Genomic DNA, 19,800 nt, shown 5'->3' with positions numbered 1-19,800 from the left:
CAAAACTTTTATCTCTGATCTTCTTTTGGATCATTCTCAGGGTACAAACTCAATGCCACAAAATCAAAGCTTCTATGGTTGAGGCAAAACGAGAAATCGTTATTAGACAAAATCATTTAAATATCTCGGAATAAATAAGATTGGTATAGCCTAAACATAACCCCCGATTTTAAAAAAAAATCTTAGAAAATAAGAGGAACTGGCAGAATTTACCGATCTCTATGTCAGGACGGATCGCGCTATTTAAGATGGTATTGCTCCCAAAAATCTTATCTGTTCTCAAGAATGTCCTGGTTTTGCTCAAAAGTAAAGATATTAAAGAGATAAATAGAGCACTCTGCTATTTTATATGGCGCAATAAGAGGGCAAGGATCTCTACTGAAAAGCTCTCTTTACCTAGGAACTATGGAGGGTTAGCCCTCCCAGACCTGAAACGGTATAACTTAGTTTTCTTGAGTCGTATTGTTATAGACTGGATCCTGAACATCAATTATTTTACCAATAACAACGTAAAGAGTAATTTAATATACCCATTTTCTCCAATAGCTCTCATCCATTGTTCCTCAAAAAGGATTCCTAAACAGGTAAAACTACTTAAATCCATTTATACAGTAATTCAGGCAAGGAGAAAAACATAATTTATGTAAGAGCTTACCTGATAAATTCATTTCTTTCATATTGGCAAGAGTCCATGAGCTAGTGACATATGGGATATACAATCCTACTAAGAGGGGCAAAGTTTCCCAAACCTCAAAATGCCTATAAATACACCGTTCACCACACCCACAATTCAGTTTAACGAATAGCCAAGCAGTGGGGTGATAAAGAAAGGAGTAGAAAGCATCAACAAAGGAAATTTGGAAATAATTGTGCTTTATACAAAAAATCATAACCACCATAAAAAGGGTGGGCCTCATGGACTCTTGCCAATATGAAAGAAATGAATTTATCAGGTAAGTTCTTACATAAATTATGTTTTCTTTCATGTAATTGGCAAGTGTCCATGATATCAATACCCAAGATGTGGAGTCTTCCACTCAAGAGTCACTAGAGAGGGAGGGACTAAAACAAAAACAGCCATATTCCGCTGAGAAAATAATCCACAACCCAAAAATAAGTTTATTTTCACTTTGAAAGAAAAAAACTTAAATCAAAAAGCAGAAGAATCAAAATGAAACAGCTGCCTGAAGAACTTTTCTACCAAAAACTGCTTCCGAAGAAGCAAATACATCAAAATGGTAGAATTCAGTAAATGTATGCAAAGAGGACCAAGTGGCTGCTTTGCAAATCTGATCGACTGAAGCTTCATTCTTAAAAGCCCATGAAGTGGAGACTGATCTAGTAGAATAAGCTGTAATTCTCTGAGGCGGGGTTTGACCAGACTCCAAATAAGCTTGATTAATCAAAAGTTTCAACCAAGAAGCCAAGGAAATAGCAGAAGCTTTCTGACCTTTCCTAGGACCAGAAAATAAAACAAATAGACTAGAAGTCTTCCTGAAATTTTTAGTAGCTTCCACATAATATTTCAAAGCTCTTACCACATCCAAAGAATGTAAGGATCTCTCCAGAGAATTCTTAGGATTAGGACATAAAGAAGGGACAACAATTTCTCTACTAATGTTGTTAGAATTCAGAACCTTAGGTAAAAATTGAAAAGAAGTCAGCAAAACTGCCTTATCCTGAGTAAAAAATCAGAAAAGGAGACTCACAAGAAAGAGCAGATAGCTCAGAAACTCTTCTAGCAGAAGAGATAGCCAAAAGGAACAACACTTTCCAAGAAAGTAGTTTAATGTCCAAAGAATGCATAGGTTCAAATGGAGGAGCCTGTAAAGCCCTCAGAACCAAATTAAGACTCCAAGGAGGAGAAATTGACTTAATGACAGGCTTAATACGAACTAAAGCCTGTACAAAACAGTGTATATCAGGAAGTGAAGCAATCTTTCTGTGAAATAAAACAGAAAGAGCGGAGATTTGTCCTTCCAAGGAACTTGCAGACAAACCCTTATCCAAACCATCCTGAAGAAACTGTAAAATTCTAGGAATTCTAAAAGAATGCCAGGAGAATTTATGAGAAGAACACCATGAAATGTAAGTCTTCCAAACTCTATAATAAATCTTTCTAGAGACAGATTTACGAGCTTGTAACATAGTATTAATTACTGAATCAGAGAAACCTCTATGACTTAGAACTAAGCGTTCAATTTCCATACCTTCAAATTTAATGATTTGAGATCCTGATGGAAAAACGGACCTTGAGATAGTAGGTCCGACCGTAACGGAAGTGGCCAAGGCGGGCAACTGGACATCCGAACCAGATCCGCATATCAAAACCTGTGTGGCCATGCTGCAGCCACCAGCAACACAAAAGACTGTTCCATGATGATTTTGGAAATCACTCTTGGAAGGAGAACTAGAGGCGGGAAGATGTAAGCAGGTTGATAACACCAAGGAAGTGTCAGCGCATCCACTGCTTCCGCCTGAACATCCCTGGACCTGGACAGGTATCTGGGAAGTTTCTTGTTTAGATGAGAGGCCATGAGATCTATCTCTGGAAGCCCCCAAATCTGAACAATCTGAGAAAATACATCTGGATGGAGAGACCACTCCCCTGTATGTAAAGTCTGGCGGCTGAGATAATCCGCCTCCCAATTGTCTACACCTGGGATATGTACCGCAGAGATTAGACAGGAGCTGGATTCCGCCCAAGCAAGTATCCGAGATACTTCTTTCATAGCTTGGGGACTGTGAGTCCCACCCTGATGATTGACATAACCCACAGTTGTGATATTGTCTGTCTGAAAACAAATGAACGGTTCTCTCTTTAGCAGAGGCCAGAACTGAAGAGCCCTGAGAATTGCACGAAGTTCTAAAATATTTATTGGTAACCTCGCCTCTTGAGATTTCCAAACCCCTTGTGCTGTCAGAGACCCCCAAACAGCTCCCCAACCTGAAAGACTTGCATCTGTTGTGATCACAGTCCAGGTTGGGCGAACAAAAGAAGCCCCTTGAACCAAACGATGGTGATCTATCCACCATGTCAGAGAGTGTCGTACATTGGGATTCAAGGATATTAATTGTGATATCTTTGTATAATCCCTGCACCATTGATTCAGCATACAAAGCTGTAGAGGTCTCATGTGAAAACGAGCAAAGGGGATTGCGTCCGATGCTGCAGTCATGAGACCTAAAACTTCCATGCACATAGCCACTGAAGGGAATGACTGAGACTGAAGGAGCCGACATGCTGCGACCAATTTTAAATGTCTCTTGTCTGTTAGAGACAGAGTCATGGATACTGAATCTATCTGGAAGCCTAAAAAGGTGACCCTTGTCTGAGGAATCAAGAAACTTTTTGGTAAATTGATCCTCCAACCATGTTTCCGAAGAAACAACACTAGTTGATTTGTGTGAGATTCTACAGTATGTAAAGATATCAAGGTACCAAGATATCGTCCAAATAAGGAAACACCGCAATACCCTGTTCTCTGATTACAGATAGTAGGGCACCCAGAACCTTTGAAAAGATTCTTGGAGCTGTTGCTAGGCCAAATGGAAGAGCAACAAATTGGTAATGCTCGTCTAGAATAGAGAATCTCAGAAACTGATAGTGTTCTGGATGAATAGGAATATGAAGGTATGCATCCTGCAAGTCTATTGTGGACATATAATGTCCTTGCTGAACAAAGGGCAGAATAGTCCTTATAGTCACCATCTTGAAAGTTGGTACTCTTGCATAACTATTCAAAATTTTCAGATCCAGAACTGGTCTGAACAAATTTTCTTTCTTTGGTACAATGAATAGGTTTGAATAAAACCCCAAACCTTGTTCCTGAGGAGGAACTGGCATGATTACCCCTGAAGACTCCAGGTCTGAAACACACTTCAGAAAAGCCTGAGCTTTTACTGGATTTACAGGAATGTGTGAAAGAAAAAATGTTCTCACAGGAGGTCTTACTTTGAATCCTATTCGATACCCTTGAGAGACAATGCTCTGAATCCAATGATTTTGGACAGATTTTATCCAAAGATCCTCGAAAAACCTTAATCTGCCCCCTACCAGCTGAGCTGGAATGAGGGCCGCACCTTCATACGGACTTAGGGGCAGACTTTGGTTTCCTAAATGGCTTGGATTTATTCCAATTTGAGGAAGGCTTCCAACTGGAAGCAGATTCCTTGGGAGGAGGATTGAGTTTTTGTTCCTTATTCTGACGAAAGGAACGAAAACGGTTAGAAGCCTTAGATTTGCCCTTAGGTTTTTTATCCTGAGGCAAAAAAACTCCTTTTCCTCCAGTGATAGTTGAAATAATAGAATTCAACTGAGAGCCAAATAAATTATTACCTTGGAAAGAAAGAGATAGTAATCTAGATTTAGAAGTCATATCAGCATTCCAAGATTTAAGCCACAAAGCTCTTCTAGCTAAAACAGCTAAAGACATGGATCTAACATCAATTTTGATAATATCAAAAATGGCATCACAAATAAAATGATTAGCATGTTGCAGTAAGCGAACAATGCTAGATATGTCAGAATCCAATTCATGTTGCGCTAAATTTTCCAACCAGAAAGTTGATGCAGCCGCAACATCACTCAAAGAAATAGCAGGTCTGAGAAGATGACCTGAATTTAAATAGGCCTTCCTTAGATAAGATTCAAGCTTCCTATCTAAAGGATCCTTAAAGGAAGTGCTATCTTCCATAGGAATAGTGGTACGTTTAGCAAGAGTAGAAATAGCCCCATCAACTTTGGGGATCTTTTCCCAAAACTCTATAGATTTTGTTGGTAAAGGATACAATCTCTTAAACCTTGAAGAAGGAATAAAGGAAGTACCTGGCTTATTCCATTCCCTAGAAAACATATCAGAAATAGCCTCAGAAATGGGAAAATCACCTGGGGAAACCACAGGAGCATTTAAACGTTTATTAGACTGAACGTCAATAGGACTGGTTACCTCAATATCCAAAGTAATTAACACTTCTTTTAATAAAGAACGCATATACTCTATTTTAAATAAATAAGTAGATTTGTCAGTGTCAATATCTGAGTAAGGATCTTCTGTTTCAGATAGATCCTCAGCAGAAGAGGATGAATTATTATGTTGTTGGTCATTTGAAATTTCATCAGCTAAATGAGAAGTTTTAAAAGACCTTTTACGTTTATTAGAAGGTGGAAATGCAGACAAAGCCTTCATAATAGATTCAGAAACAAATTCTTTAAAATATAAAGGTATATCATGCACATTAGAAGTTGAAGGAACTGCAACTGGCAATGTACTATTACTGATAGAAACACTATCTGCATGTTAAAGTTTATCATGACAACTATTACAAATGACATTCGGTGGAATAATTTCTACAATTTTACAACAAATGCACTTAGCTTTGGTAGAACCGATGTCAGGCAGCAATGTTCCAGCAGAAACTTCAGAGACAGGATCGGATTGGGACATCTTGCTCAATGTAAAAGAAAAAACAACATATAAAGCAAAATTATCTAGTTCCTTAAATGACAGTTTCAGGAATGGGAAAAAATGCAAAAGCATAGGCCTCTTGATAGAGAAGAAGCAGGAGGCAAACATGAATGGGGTATTGAAATAATGAAAAAAATTTGGCGCCAAGTATGACGCACAACGTAACGTAAACTTTTTTGGCGCCAAAAATGACCGGAAATGACACAATTGCGTCACTAATGACGCCGCCGTGTGAAAGGTCTCGGCGTCACGTATGACGCCGGAAATGACGAAGTTGCGTCATAAACGTATCTTTTTGCGCCAAAAAAGTTTGCGCCAACAATGACGCAATAAAGTCTAGCATTTGACGCACCTGCGGGCCTAACACCCGCAATTGCAAAAAGTAGACAAATTGAAAAAAAGACTAAACCCCAGGTAAGAAATAAATTTCTTAAAGTGTTTACATTCCCAAATATGAAACTGGCAGTCTGCAGAAGGAAATATATGAACCTGACTCATGGCAAATATAAGTACAATACATATATTTAGAACTTTATATAATTGCATAAAGTGCCAAACCATAGCTGAGAGAATCTTAAGTAATAAAAACATACCCAAAGACACCCATCCACACATAGCAGATAGCCAAACCAGTACTAAAACAGTTATTAGTAGAGGTAATGGTAAATTGAGAGTATATCGTCGATCTGAAAAGGGAGGTAGGAGATGAATCTCTACGACCGATAACTGAGAACCTATGAAATAGACCCCCGTTAGGGAAATCATCGTATTCAAATAAGTGATACTCCCTTCACGTCCCTCTGACATTCGCTGTACTCTGAGAGGAATCGGGCTTCAACAATGCTGAGAAGCCAATATCAATGTAGAAATCTTAGCACAAACTTACTTCACCACCTCCATAGGAGGCAAAGTTTGTAAAACTGAATTGTGGGTGTGGTGAGGGGTGTATTTATAGGCATTTTGAGGTTTGGGAAACTTTGCCCCTCCTGGTAGGATTGAATATCCCATATGTCACTAGCACATGGACTCTTGCCAATTACATGAAAGAGAATAGGATTATTACTGAATTTTAATCCTAATATTCCTAGGTTTCAAACAATCCTGGGCAACCCGGAGTTTCAGGAGGGAACACGGTTGTTAGTATTTGTTTCATGGGCGAAAGCGGGATTATAATTCATGGCATGGGCCAACTAATAGACTACCAAATGCAATGTATTAAGTCTTTTGACTCGTTAAAACAAGAATTTAAAATAGGTAATACAGATTTCTTTGCCTATCTTCAATTTCCGACATTATTTGTTTAAATTAGTTTCTCTGTATGGTTGGATATGGTCATGGGGGAAGATTGAGAATAGGGTACTTCTAGCAAAAAATGGTAGGCTATCGGTTTCACTGTGGTATAACTTATTAGTTTCATGGAAAGCAGAAGCAAATTTAATGAACATAGCAAATAAATGGGATGTTTTAATCTTTGAGACGGTAATAGACCCAGACATAGTGACCCAATCTTTTGCAGCATCCCTTCAAACCACCCTATCAGCAACATGGCAAGAAGCCCACCTTAAGCTGCTGTATCAAACATAGTATACTCCATATAAAAGGGGCAAAATTGGCATAATTGCAACTTTAATAAATGCCCGAAATGTAGTTCAATATCAGCGGATCTAATTCACATGATCTAGGAGTGCCCCAAGATAAAACAGCTATGGCTAAAAGGTGAGCTATTGGGTTACTAAAGTTCTGAAGATTAGGTTGGCAGGCTTTACATTAATCAGAATAATTTTTCCCAAAGGGGAAATTAATCTACAGGGAACTGAAAAAATTGTTAATACTATAATCTTGGTAGTAAGGAATCTAATATTCAAGAAATGGAGATAGAAAGAAATACCTAATTTGTCAGAAATTAAAAACTATTTAAAGAAACAGTGTGTTACAGAACAATTTGACACAGACATGAACATAGAACAAGATATAGTCCTTTTTTTCAAGAAATTGGACCCATTTATTAAATCAATACCCCCTGGGGAAATTGATCATTACGTTGCTGATTTTAAGCAGCAGTTAACCACGGGACAGGGGGATTGCGGTGAGGGGAGAGAGGGAGGGGAGGAAGGGGGAATCACTTATTTTCTTTTTTTTACAAGGTTAGGGCCCTCTTGGTTGGGTTTTTTTTGTTTTGTTTTTTGGGAAGGAAGGGGGAAGGAAGGGGGAAGGTGAGGGGGTAAAAAAAAAAGAAAAGAAAATTTCAACAGTGTATCTTGGTTCACCTAGTAAAATACCATATTTAGTAATATTTAGACATAATGTAGGGCCTTTCATCTTTTTTCTCGTATGATAGTCAAATAAGGAACTGTTTCACTTACATTATATTTGTAATATGGTCTAGGTGGGGTCAGGTTAATTTATTTGTATAGCTGTACATCATTATGAATATATTTTTGATTTACTTGCTTTAAGACACCCTGTGAGGTGCTCTGAAAATGTAAATATTAGATGTTTAATGTATCTAAACTGTTGGACTATAAATAAAGAATTTAAAAAAAAGAATGGCCCTTTAAAGTGAAGTTTGACGAATGTGTGCCCGGTTTTTAAAAAAAACCTATTAAAAACAGGGGCACTTTCATTCATCAAACTTTACATTTCACTTGTTTTGTTAAAATACTTACCTTTTATTCTTGAGAGCCGCTCCAGCGCTTCCCCCGCAAGTCTCTTCATATGTCAAAAATGACGAATCCAGCTTCCTGTTTGCTCTGGGGGGGAAGCCGTGATTGGAGGAAGCCGGATTCGTCATTGCGAACGTATGAAGAGACTTGCGGGGGAAGCGCTGGAGCGGCTTTCAAGAATAAAAGGTAAGTATTTTAACAAAACGAGTGAAATGTAAAGTAGGATTTTAAAAACCTGACACACATTCGTCAAACTTGACATTCACTTTAAATAGATATAATCAGTGCAAGCACAGGGATGATCGTCAGGCAAAAAGTTTCATGGTAAAAAAATTCACAGAAAATTTTGCAAACTGCGTGGCATTGTGAAGTAGCCAGGTTGGGGCAGTGTAATACTTTGCAATATTAAAACACTCTCTGTTATTTATAAAATGTTACTTGAGCTATCTGCTGCAAAAATGTAATGCATAATTTAACATACATAGGATTTAATGATAATTTGTGCAACACAAACTGAAAACATTAAATATTAGCTAATTTTTAGCTTACAATTCACTTAAAGAGACATGAAACCACATTTTATTATTTCATGATTTACAAAGAGCATGCAATTTTAAACAGCTTTCCAATTTACTTCTATTATATAATTTGCTTCATACTCTTTATATCCTTTGTTGAGAAACATATCTAAATAGGCTCAGAAGCTTCTGATTGGTGGCAGCACATAAAATGCCTTGTGTGATTGCCTCACCCATGTGCATTGCTATTTCTTCAACAAAGGATATTTAAATAATGAAGCAAATTAAACAATAGAAGTAAATTGGAATGTTGTCTCCAAATTATTTTCTTTCCCAGATCATTAAATACCATTAACATAGACCAGGGTAAATCCAGATTAGTTAGGTTCATGAGTTTATATTTTTTTCCAAATCAAACACTGATAATGCTTTTGGATGAATAATTTACCTTTTTCCAGTAAATCACAAATTATTGTTGTGTGCTGGGACAGAAGAGCAGATCTAGGAATTTTGAAAAGAAGCTCCCCAGTTGAAATGTCCTCATGGGCCAGCATTCCATACTGTGATACTGTGCCGTGCATACTGATGTGTACCTAAAAAATAAGCACAGCAGTGAGCGTATGGGACTGTGTACAAAACCCCTGACAGGAAGCAGCCAGCTAAATACAACCTGTCTTCCTAGACAAGAGGCAGCAGTGACATACAGATCCATCCTCAAGTCCTGGATAAAAACTGTACTGTGTGTGTGATTGAGATATAGAGATAGATTTTATATATATATATATATATATATATATATATATATATATATATATATATATATATATATATATATATATATATATACATATATATACATATACACACACACATTCATATACACACAATTACAGGATAAAGTAAGAGAGTAGCATACCAGGTTATGTAGAAAATGAGGCTCAATAGACAGTAGATATGTCAACACTGAGTTTCACCTGTATAAAGAGTATATGGAAATGATATGACTAAAATGGCTAACCTACTGCTCTGAATAAATATGAAAGCCATGGCTGATGAAGTCATTTACACAGACACGTAGAGTAAGCACATAAGAAAACACCAATTTAAATATAAACATCTGTACATTTGAAACAAGTGTTTTAATCTCTTGAAATGAAAAATCTTAATCTGAAGAACTATTTCTTACCTTTGAGTTGAGCTCCAAGCCCATCTTCTTACACCAGGATAGGAACGGGGGAATCGCTGATGGATTCTCAGAAGTCTCTGTTTCTCCATCAACCTGCATCCACAAGTATCACTTTAATACATGTGTAACAATCTGAGTAAATAAACTGTTAATGAATAAGCTATCCACAGGCAAGTACAGAACTGGTCTGGTGCTTGATTCAAAGCTCAACTAAGTGTTCACTCCACTACCTGCACTATTTGTAAAGCTGTTTGCGCCTGTGTGGAAATGCATGTATGTGTGTGCGTCTCTAGGTCGAAATAACTACGAAACATACAAGTATATATGTATTGTTTTACCTGGGGAAACTGCATGTACGTATGTAAATTAGTATGCATATCAGTGAGGTGGTTTATGTTTGTTATGTGCAAGTATAAAGAGCATGTGTGGTGTAGTCTAGTATGTGTGTGTGTGTGTGTGTCTGTGTGTGTATTTATAATCAGTGCCTGTTGGCATATGTATCAATGTGCCTCTGTGTATATTTATGTATATGTACACCTGTGCATTAATCTGACAATACAGCACACAAGCACAATTCAAGGTACCATAAACGTATTACAATAAAACAAGGTAAAAAGTGCACTTACTATACTGTTGGGGGGAAAAAGTCTACTCTACAACTTCAGAGGAACTTTGAGAGTAGACATTATCACCCCAACATTAGCGGCTTGCAAGTCTGTGTGATCAGTGGAATTCAAGTTCTGACAAGGGAGTGAATACAGACAATGTGCACTAAAGGACTCACATTGTTTTTAATGCACTGTTTTTCTTTCCTATCTAGTTAGTGCAATTTTTTACAATGTTTTATTGTAATACATTTATGCTACTTTGAATCATGGTTGCTCTTGTGTACTTTATTTAGAATCTGGAAGTGGTTGTAAATTGTACAACGGATTTTCGTGATAAGCATAAGCAAGAGTCATACAAAGACATATTGGGCTAGATTACAAGTGGAGCGCTAACTATTGCTTGTGTGCAAGCGATATTAGTGCTCCATTTAGTAATACCTGAGCATGATAATGTGTGCTGGTATTACAAGTAAAGCACAATGCAAAACAAGCTCATTCTGATGCCATTTCTAAAGCTCAGTGAAGGGGGTAAGTAGCGCAGCGATGGCAGCATCACATATTAACACATACATATTTATATGTACATATATGTTTTTAAGAGTATTTGTAGACAAAAGCACTTTTTCCTTAAACTTTACATTCACTTTAAGGGCTAGATTAAAAGTGAGACGCACACGGTTTTGTGCAAGCAATATTGTGTTTTTGCGACCCATTTTAATTGCGCTTATATTACAAGTTGAGCAAAATCGCAATCTCAGCGCTATAGTTAACTGTTTTCAAAAACAAAAAAGTTGCACAAAACACTTCAAAAATACATAACAAAGTAGTTACACTCATATAAACACTGTCTAATAAAACTTAGTTTAAAAAAATTGCATAAAAAAGTTATAAGGGCTCAAAGATATGCGGTATCGGGCGTTGAGGGAAAAAAGACAGGCAAATGGCTTTAACATTGAGATACATACATATACATGTCTAATATATATATATATATATATATATATATATATTTATATATATATATATATGCATAAATATGTATTTATATGTGTACACATTCTTAATATTTTCATGTTGTGTATGTGCATATTACAGTATGTGATCATGTTTGCGCATATTACAGTATGTGATCATGTTTGCGCATATTACAGTATGTGATCATGCTTGCGCATATTACAGTATGTGATCATGCTTGCGCATATTACAGTATGTGATCATGCTTGCGCATATTACAGTATGTGATCATGCTTGCGCATATTACAGTATGTGATCATGCTTGCGCATATTACAGTATGTGATCATGCTTGCGCATATTACAGTATGTGATCATGCTTGCGCATATTACAGTATGTGATCATGTTTGCGCATATTACAAATAAACATGTTAAAGTGAAAGTAAACTTTTCCTTACCCAAAAACAATAAAGTATAGTACAACAGGTATCCATTACAGTCTCTAACTTTATATTTTGCATACTTGTCCAGAAAAAAAAAATTATATTGAAAATCACAAACCATTTCCTCGCTTCCTCCGCCCCCTGCTCTCTTCCTGGTTTCTGTTAGACATAATAGCGGTCCCACCCGCTCAATACGTCATTAGCTGTGCTCATTCTCGTTAGCCTTTTTTTGGGGCGCATGCGCATTGATATGAGCTACGCTACAATATCATTGCTAATGACTGGATTTCCTGCAGCAGTTCAAATGTGCATGCGTCAATTGTGAACACGCATCTGATAATGGAGTAACATTATAGGTTTGCTGCATGCGCATAGGAACATCTGGCCGTGAAACCAACACTTTGAGACGCCCATGGGGGATAATTAGATCTTTAGAATGATCGTTCGTCATGAATACCCAAAAAAAAATTAGAATGAAGGCGGAGAGTTGGCTAACCAGACGGACGGCTTTGCAAGAGCAAAAATAAGTATAAAATTCAAATTTACAAAAAATCATGAATGAGAGTGCTATTGATTTAATATGATTTATGTAAACATAGATTTCGGGCTTCTCAACTTTACTTTCACTTTAAAGTGAAGGTCAATTTCGATGAATCGGTGCCTGGTTTTTAATAATCCTATTAAAAACAAGGGCACTTTAATTCATCAAAATTGACATTTGACTCTTTTTCTTCAAATACTTACCTTTTAATCTTCACAGCCGCTCCAGCGATTCCCCCGGCCGTCGGAAGCCTCTTCATACATCAGAAATGACAAATTCGGCTTCCTCCAATAACGACTCCCACCCCCCCGGGGTAATCATGGTCTGAGGCAGTGCCATGAATGGAGGAAGCCGGATTCGTCATTTTGGACCTGCGAAGAGGGCTTGCGACGGACGGAGGAAGAGCGGGAGCGGCTGTCAGGATTAAAAGTTAAGTATTTGAAGAAAACAAGTGAAATGTCAATTTTGATGAATTAAAGTGCCCTTGTTTTTAATAGGTTTATTAAAAACCAGGCACCAATTTAACGAAATTGACCTTCACTTTAAAGAAAATTGGAATATGAAATTTTCATAATTACATGTCGGGTTTGCGCTAATGAGAAAATTTCATGGTGTTTGCGCGAGATATTGGGTGTTAAGTTTTTTTCTCCTTCATTGACTTCTATGGGTGAAATACATGAACGTGCATGCGATATTGTAAGTTCAGATTTTTGCGCTAGTCAGGTTATGGCTTGCGCAAAAAAATTTTGGGAACTTGTAATACAAGCGCAACCCGACTAGCGCAAAAACCTTGACTCTAGCAAAGTTTTCACGATTGCAAAAAATATATATTGCGCCACTTGTAATCTAGTCCTAACTATGTCTAGGGGAGAGCATGGTGTATAAGTAGCTGCATCATAGTGTGACAATGCTCTGTTTGAGTGTGTAAATCCAAACATTTGTGCACTATATCAGAATCTGCAGTCACATTCTGAGTGTGCCTGTGAATTCAAATATCATTGCGCGTACTAGTTTATTTCTATTGTGCTAACGTAATTTAATTCAAAGCATTCATATGACACTAATAGTCATTGTGGCTGTCTGTATAACCTGACAGCGCATGCGGTTTAATCTGTGAGAGTCGGACTGTATTTTCTTGAGTGTCCACTGAATGCATTCGCGAATATGGATTTGACTAGTGTGATATACGGATTTGATGTTTGGATTATATTTTGCCAGCGAGCAGTGCACTATCCGTCTATGCCTTGTTTGACACAAGGAAGGATACAGTCAAAACAAATACCTTCTGTCTCTTAGCTTCCGAACTCATTATTGTGTCTGCTCTGCTTTACTTCCCCACGTGCGTATCGGTCTAAGGATTACTTCCGGTAAAAAGATCCGCCCTCTTAAAGTAATCACAGCAGCAAAACAAAACGCAGAAATTCTTGTATAAAATATTATAGTCCCTTCTGCCTACTCTGTATTTTTATTATGTTTAAATTTGGGTCCCCTCATAAACGTATTTCCAAACCCGCGTATACGTTCTTTACATATGACTCGTTCATAGGTACCCCATCCGTGTGTTTCCATCAAATCAACTTATTTTTTAATCACGTAGAATAGTAGATAGAAACACTCAAACGTACACGTGACCTTGTCACAAGAATCTCAACCTGTGTATCTTACTGAAGTTCCTCAACACTATTACTCACGTTCAAAGGTTTCACTCAGAGACAACCAATATACTAATTACAGGAATCTTGAACAGATCTTATCCTATTCTACTAACGTGTTAAAAAAAATAATGTTCATTTTTAATGTGCTTTGGGATATCGAGATTTAAATGGCGTAATATTGTTATCGAATTTGGTTTGGTAATGTTTTTGTCTGTTTTATACTCTGAGTAACTAATTCTAAAAACCAATCCATAATAATTATCACAAGGTCACACTCATACCACATTATGACGCAGATTAAAAGTGGCGCGCAAGATGCCCTAGCGCCATAAGTACAGAAATTTTACCAGCGAATGTTTAGCGCGGCCAACTTCGCTCTAGCGCACCCATTACTTTAAATGAATATCTCAACCACTCTAAATATCACTCAAATTACAAATTGGAAGTTCTGTCATGTGCTCGAAGGAAAACCAAACGTGTGCTAGAAGAATTAGTACGACCTGAAACCTGAAGTAAAGCGTAAGGGTTAATATAAAATAATCATAAAACATAAGTAAAACATTAAAATAAAGTATTACACTCATATATACACATTTTTATTCAAAATATAACATTTATATTGATAAAATGTTTTTTAAAGGGATATGGTATACGGCAAGGTGTTTGACTGGAAAGGGCTCCAGTGTATGTATGTGTGTGTGTGTGTATATATATATATGTCTAAACATTTGTGTATATGTGAATATTTTCTTATAAATGAAGAAGAGGGGAATGGTCTAACACAGTTTCAGGTTAGCTTTCTTTAGTGTGCCCCATAGAAGTCTATGGGGAGAGGGAGTTAGCACTGTTGCAATTTCCAAAGTCCTAAAGTTAGCACATCTGAGTGCACATTAGCGATGACATTTTATCGTTCCACTTGTAGTCTAGCCCAAAATTGAGATAGCCACATCTAAAAATAAAACAACTGGACTGTTTATATAAAACTTCACTAGATTAGCTACTACCCTAGAGCACATCAGATTTAACATTTTCATCTACTAGGGATTAGAAGTGAGAATACTGGGGAGAGGCGAACATCCCAGAGAAGTAACATGACTTACTGGCAATCTGCATTATTTAAAAAAAAAACATTTTTATTTCAGGATTCAGATAGAACATCCCATTTTTAAAAATTTCTTTCCAATTTACGTCAAATTCAAAATCCTGAGTAAATCTTGGCCAAGTAAAATATATTTTTTTTAAATATATGGAGCGAACATTTGTGAGATAAGTTCTGTCAAAGTCTAATGGCTATTTTTATCGATTTTAAATACTATCCAGGACTATAACCAGCCTTTGCCTCTAGCCCATTCTAGTTTTTCTGATAGTCCCATACCATGTTTTCTGAACGTTGCCAACGATGGTAGAGCGTGAAGCTTGAGGACGCTGCATAGATGGCTCCACCAGAGTATCAAGAGGGGTCACAGAAGATACCTCCGTAGGATTAAAATAGACACATTTGCCAAGACACTGCAGCTCCTATTATATTGCTCTGTGGTGAGTATCTAGCAACTTGCAGAGGGCAGTTATCACCATCTCCATGGACATCTCTATAATGTTCAGGTAGCTTCGTAGTACTGATTGCTCAGTACTGGAGCAGTATAGGATATTATGCAGTTACAATTGAGATAGCACTGCTGCACGCGGCAGAATCCAGATGGGTACCACCGAGGGGGGTTTGTGTGAAGGCCGCCTCCTCCAAATGAGGCCTCAGAAATCGTACTGGAATACTGGCACTGGGTGAACAAATAAGGACCTGTACAAAACTAGCTTAAATGGAAGAATCAATATGTGCAGAATATATTCTATAGATGTCTAGAGTATCCAAATATATACAATGAATAAAGTCCAGCCTTTTGTCCCCCTCCAAAGCCAAAATTTGATTTATCAGTACATTTATGTTTTTCTGGACACAATATTTCAGATTTGTGATAATTAACTTTAAACCCTATTATCTCTAACATTTTTTTTTAATAATCTTGGTAAACCTTTATCTGCTCTTTAAAAATTAAAGAATACCATCTGCACATAAAGCTGTTAGCAATTCAACCCCAGCTATCTTTATGCCTTCTAGGCTGCTTCTCAGCCATATTGCTAAAGGCTCTACAGCCAAGTTCAACAGAAGCAGCGTTAAAGGACAGCCCTGCCATTTACAAGAATCCTGGCATTGGATGCTTTCTTTATACAATCAAACACGACCAAGGAACAGCACCCGGGAATCCGAAAAGGACACACAGACTCTTCATATGACATCAAATTGATTTAATAAGCACCCAAAGTAACAGAGTACATCAAAGCAAAAGTGCAAGGTCAACTGACCTTGCACATTTGCCTTGATGTACTCTGTTACTTTGGGTGCTTATTAAATCAATTTGATGTCATATGAAGAATCTGCTGTGTCCTTTTCAGATTCCCGGGTGCTGTTCCTTGGTCGTGTTTGATATTTATGTCTGGCGTTGGTGGAGCGCCTCAGTGTGAACTAGCACCGGTGACGTAATCTTCCTGGGACCGTTCTCCCTTGGCGTGAAGCTGCGGTAGCGTGAAGACGGCTGTGGTTTACAGATTGGGCTGAGTACCGCTGCGTGGGAGATGTTACTTGGAGCGCTGCTCTCTAGTCATTGTATATTTCTTTATACAATGTCTTTATTAAGTGTCGAAAGTTTGGACCAAGTTTATTAAAAGTTGTATGCAAATGATCCCATGTTACATTTTTTAATGCCTTTTTTGTGTCTATTGTTAAAATAGTAAGCGAGTTGCTTCAATCTCCATAATTTCCAAAGTAGAAATTTTCTTAAGTTGTTCTTCGAGAATCTCCCATTTCTAAAACCTGTTTGATCTTTGTGAATCATATATTTTAAACAATCTTGTAACCTCTCTGAGAGGATTCTTGTCAAGATCTTATAATCTATATTTAGAAGAGCTATAGGCTTCCTAGCCTTGCACATCCATGTGTGCCTTTCAATAGACTTCAAAAACAAAACTCTGGTAACCCAAATCTCATTCCTCTTGCATCTAAAACCACAACCCCCTTCACTTGTGCACTCTGGAACTCTCGCTCTGTTTGCAACAAGATCACTTCTTTCCATGATCTCTTTATCTCCTTTTCCCTCAACCTTTTGGTTGTCACAGAAACCTGGCTCTATCCTTCAGACACAGCATCCACTGCTGCACTGTCACATGGGGGTCTCCATTTCAGACACACTCCTAGGTCTGGCAATAGACAAGAAGGTGGTGTTGGTATTTTACTTTCCTCTCGTTGCACCTTTCAACAAATTCAGCCCTTCTCTTCCCTCACATTTTCTTCATTTGAAGCACGCATGATTAGTTTATTTTCTCCCCTCTCTATACGAGTTGCAGTGATATACCGCCCCCCCTGGCTCCTTAACTCAATTTTTAGATCACTTTGCTGCCTGACTTCCTTATATCCTTTCCTCAGATACCCCTGCCCTCATTCTTGGCGACTTCAACATCCCTCTTGACAATCCCACTGCCTCCCCTGCAAAACAACTTCTGCAACTCATTTCCTCTTTCAGCCTGTCACAATAGACTGACTCTCCACTTACAAAGATGGTCACTCCCTTGATCTGATTTTCAGATATCGATGCACTATCTCAAATTTCACAAACTCCCCTTTTCCTCTTTCTGACCATCATCTCCTAACTTGCAACATCACTGCCCTCCCTACAACCCCCCCCCTTCCTCTACCCCTCAAACCAAACTTCACAGAAGCACTAAGTCATTAGATCAGCAACAGCTCGCTAGCTCTCTCAAACCTCTCCTCTCTTTCATCACCTCCTTTTCCTGACCTGACCAATCTATCTGCCACTATAACTCCACCCTTACATCGGTCATTGACACTCTGGCCCCTCCTGCCATAGCTCAGAAACCACACTCTCACCCTCAGCCCTGGCATACTCCTCTGACACAGTACCTACGCAGATGTTCCCGTACTGCTGAGCGACACTGGAGGAAATCTCAGAGTTAAGCTATCAGCTCTCAACATACTACCAATCTCCCACCACCTCAAAAGCTCACAATCATCCAAAACCCAAATACCCATAAATTTAGCTCTTTTGTTTCAGCCCTTATACTGTCCTCCCACCTCACTACCTGTCCCCACGACCCCATCCCCTCACAGCTACTCCCCTCCCTCTCTTCTACCCTCACTTTCATACTCACACACATTTTCAACCTCTCCCTCAGCACTGGTATATTTCCCTCATCTCTAAAACATGCACTGGCCACACCTATCCTCAAAAAACCTTCCCTCGATCCAACCTCCCCATCCATCTACCGTCCTATTTCCCTACTCCCTCTTGCCTCAAAGCTCCTCGAAAAGCGAGTATATGCACGTCTATCCCATTTCCTTACACTAAACTCTCTTCTTGACCCACTGCAATCTGGATTTCGTCCCCATCACTCCACAGAGACAGCAATTGTCAAGGTTACCAATGACCTACTTACATCAAAATCTATAGGCCACTTCTCTCTGCTTATCCTCCTTGATCTGTCTGCAGCCTTTGACACTGTTGACCACCCTCTTTTGCTCCAAACCCTCCAATCCTTCGGCATCTGCGACACAGCTCTCTCATGGTTCTCTTCCTATCTATCTAACCGTACCTTTAGTGTAGCCTTCTCCGGAGCATCCTCTGCCCCATTACCACTTTCTGTTGGGGTACTTCAAGGCTCTGTCCTATGTCCCCTTCTCTTTTCAATCTACACGTCATCATTAGGTTCCTTAATAAAGTCCCACAGGTTTCAATATCATTTGTATGCCGATGACACCCAAATCTACCTCTCTGCACCAGACCTACCTCCTTCCCAACTAACCCGTGTCACTAACGGTCTTTCTCATATCTCATCTTAGATGTCCTCCCACTACCTTAAGCTAAATCTCTCCAAAACTGAACTCCTTATTTTCCCCCCTTCTTCCAAAATCTCCACCCCTCAATTTTCTATAGCTGTTGATAATTCCATCATTACCCCTACATAGAAACATAGATATTGACGGCAGATAAGAGCCATAGGCCCAGCAAGTCTGCCCGACCTTACCTAACAGTATAAACTTATCTAGTTCGTAGGATAGCCCTATGCTTGTCCCATGCATTTTTAAAGTCCCCCACAGTGTTTGTTGCTACTACCTCTTGAGGAAGTTTATTACATAAATCAATCACTCTTTCTGTAAAGAAGTGCTTCCTCAAATTACTCCTGAATCTACTACCCTTTAGCTTGAGCTCATGACCCCTTGTTCTTGAATTTTCCATTTTATGTAAAATACCCACAGCCTCAGTTTTACTAAACCCTTTAATGTACTTGAAAGTTGCTATCATATCACCTCTTTCCCTTCTCTCCTCTAAGCTATACATATTTAGGTCATTGAGCCTATCCTGGTAAGATAGAAACATAGACCTACCCCGCATGCCCGATGTCTTGGGGTCACACTTGATTCAGACCTTTCCTCACATTCAATCCTTGGCTAAAGCCTGCCACTTCCACCTTAAAAACATCTCTAAAATTAGACATTTCCTTACACAAGACACAACAAAGATTTTAATCCACTCTCTCATCCTTTCCCACCTCGACTATTGCAACTCTGTCCTCTCTGGTCTACCTAGCTGCCGCCTAGCTCCTTTACAATCCATAATGAATGACTCTGCCAGTCTCATTTTCCTTACACGTCGCTCTTCATCTGCTGCACCTCTCTGCCAATCCCTTCACTGGCTTCC

The 19,800-nt window shown here is 38.4% G+C and overlaps 1 protein-coding gene across 1 annotated transcript in view; it reads right to left on the bottom strand.

Annotated features, from left to right (window-relative positions):
• Window positions 1–13,736, bottom strand: part of SETD6 (SET domain containing 6, protein lysine methyltransferase) — a 78,502-nt gene extending 64,766 nt beyond the window's left edge. The window contains exons 1-3 of the mRNA XM_053695295.1: window positions 13,663–13,736; window positions 9,836–9,928; window positions 9,098–9,242 (exon numbers count right to left, since the gene is read on the bottom strand). Coding sequence (XP_053551270.1) covers window positions 9,098–9,242; window positions 9,836–9,928; window positions 13,663–13,689 — 265 coding nt within the window. The 5' untranslated portion in view covers window positions 13,690–13,736. The remainder of the gene's footprint in view (window positions 1–9,097; window positions 9,243–9,835; window positions 9,929–13,662) is intronic.
• Between the last annotated feature and the right edge of the window lie 6,064 nt (window positions 13,737–19,800).

Source organism: Bombina bombina, chromosome 1 (assembly GCF_027579735.1).
Source record: "Bombina bombina isolate aBomBom1 chromosome 1, aBomBom1.pri, whole genome shotgun sequence".
NCBI lineage: Eukaryota > Metazoa > Chordata > Amphibia > Anura > Bombinatoridae > Bombina > Bombina bombina.
The sequence above is the reverse complement of the archived record's forward strand: the minus strand, read 5'-3'. Positions and strand labels throughout refer to the sequence as shown.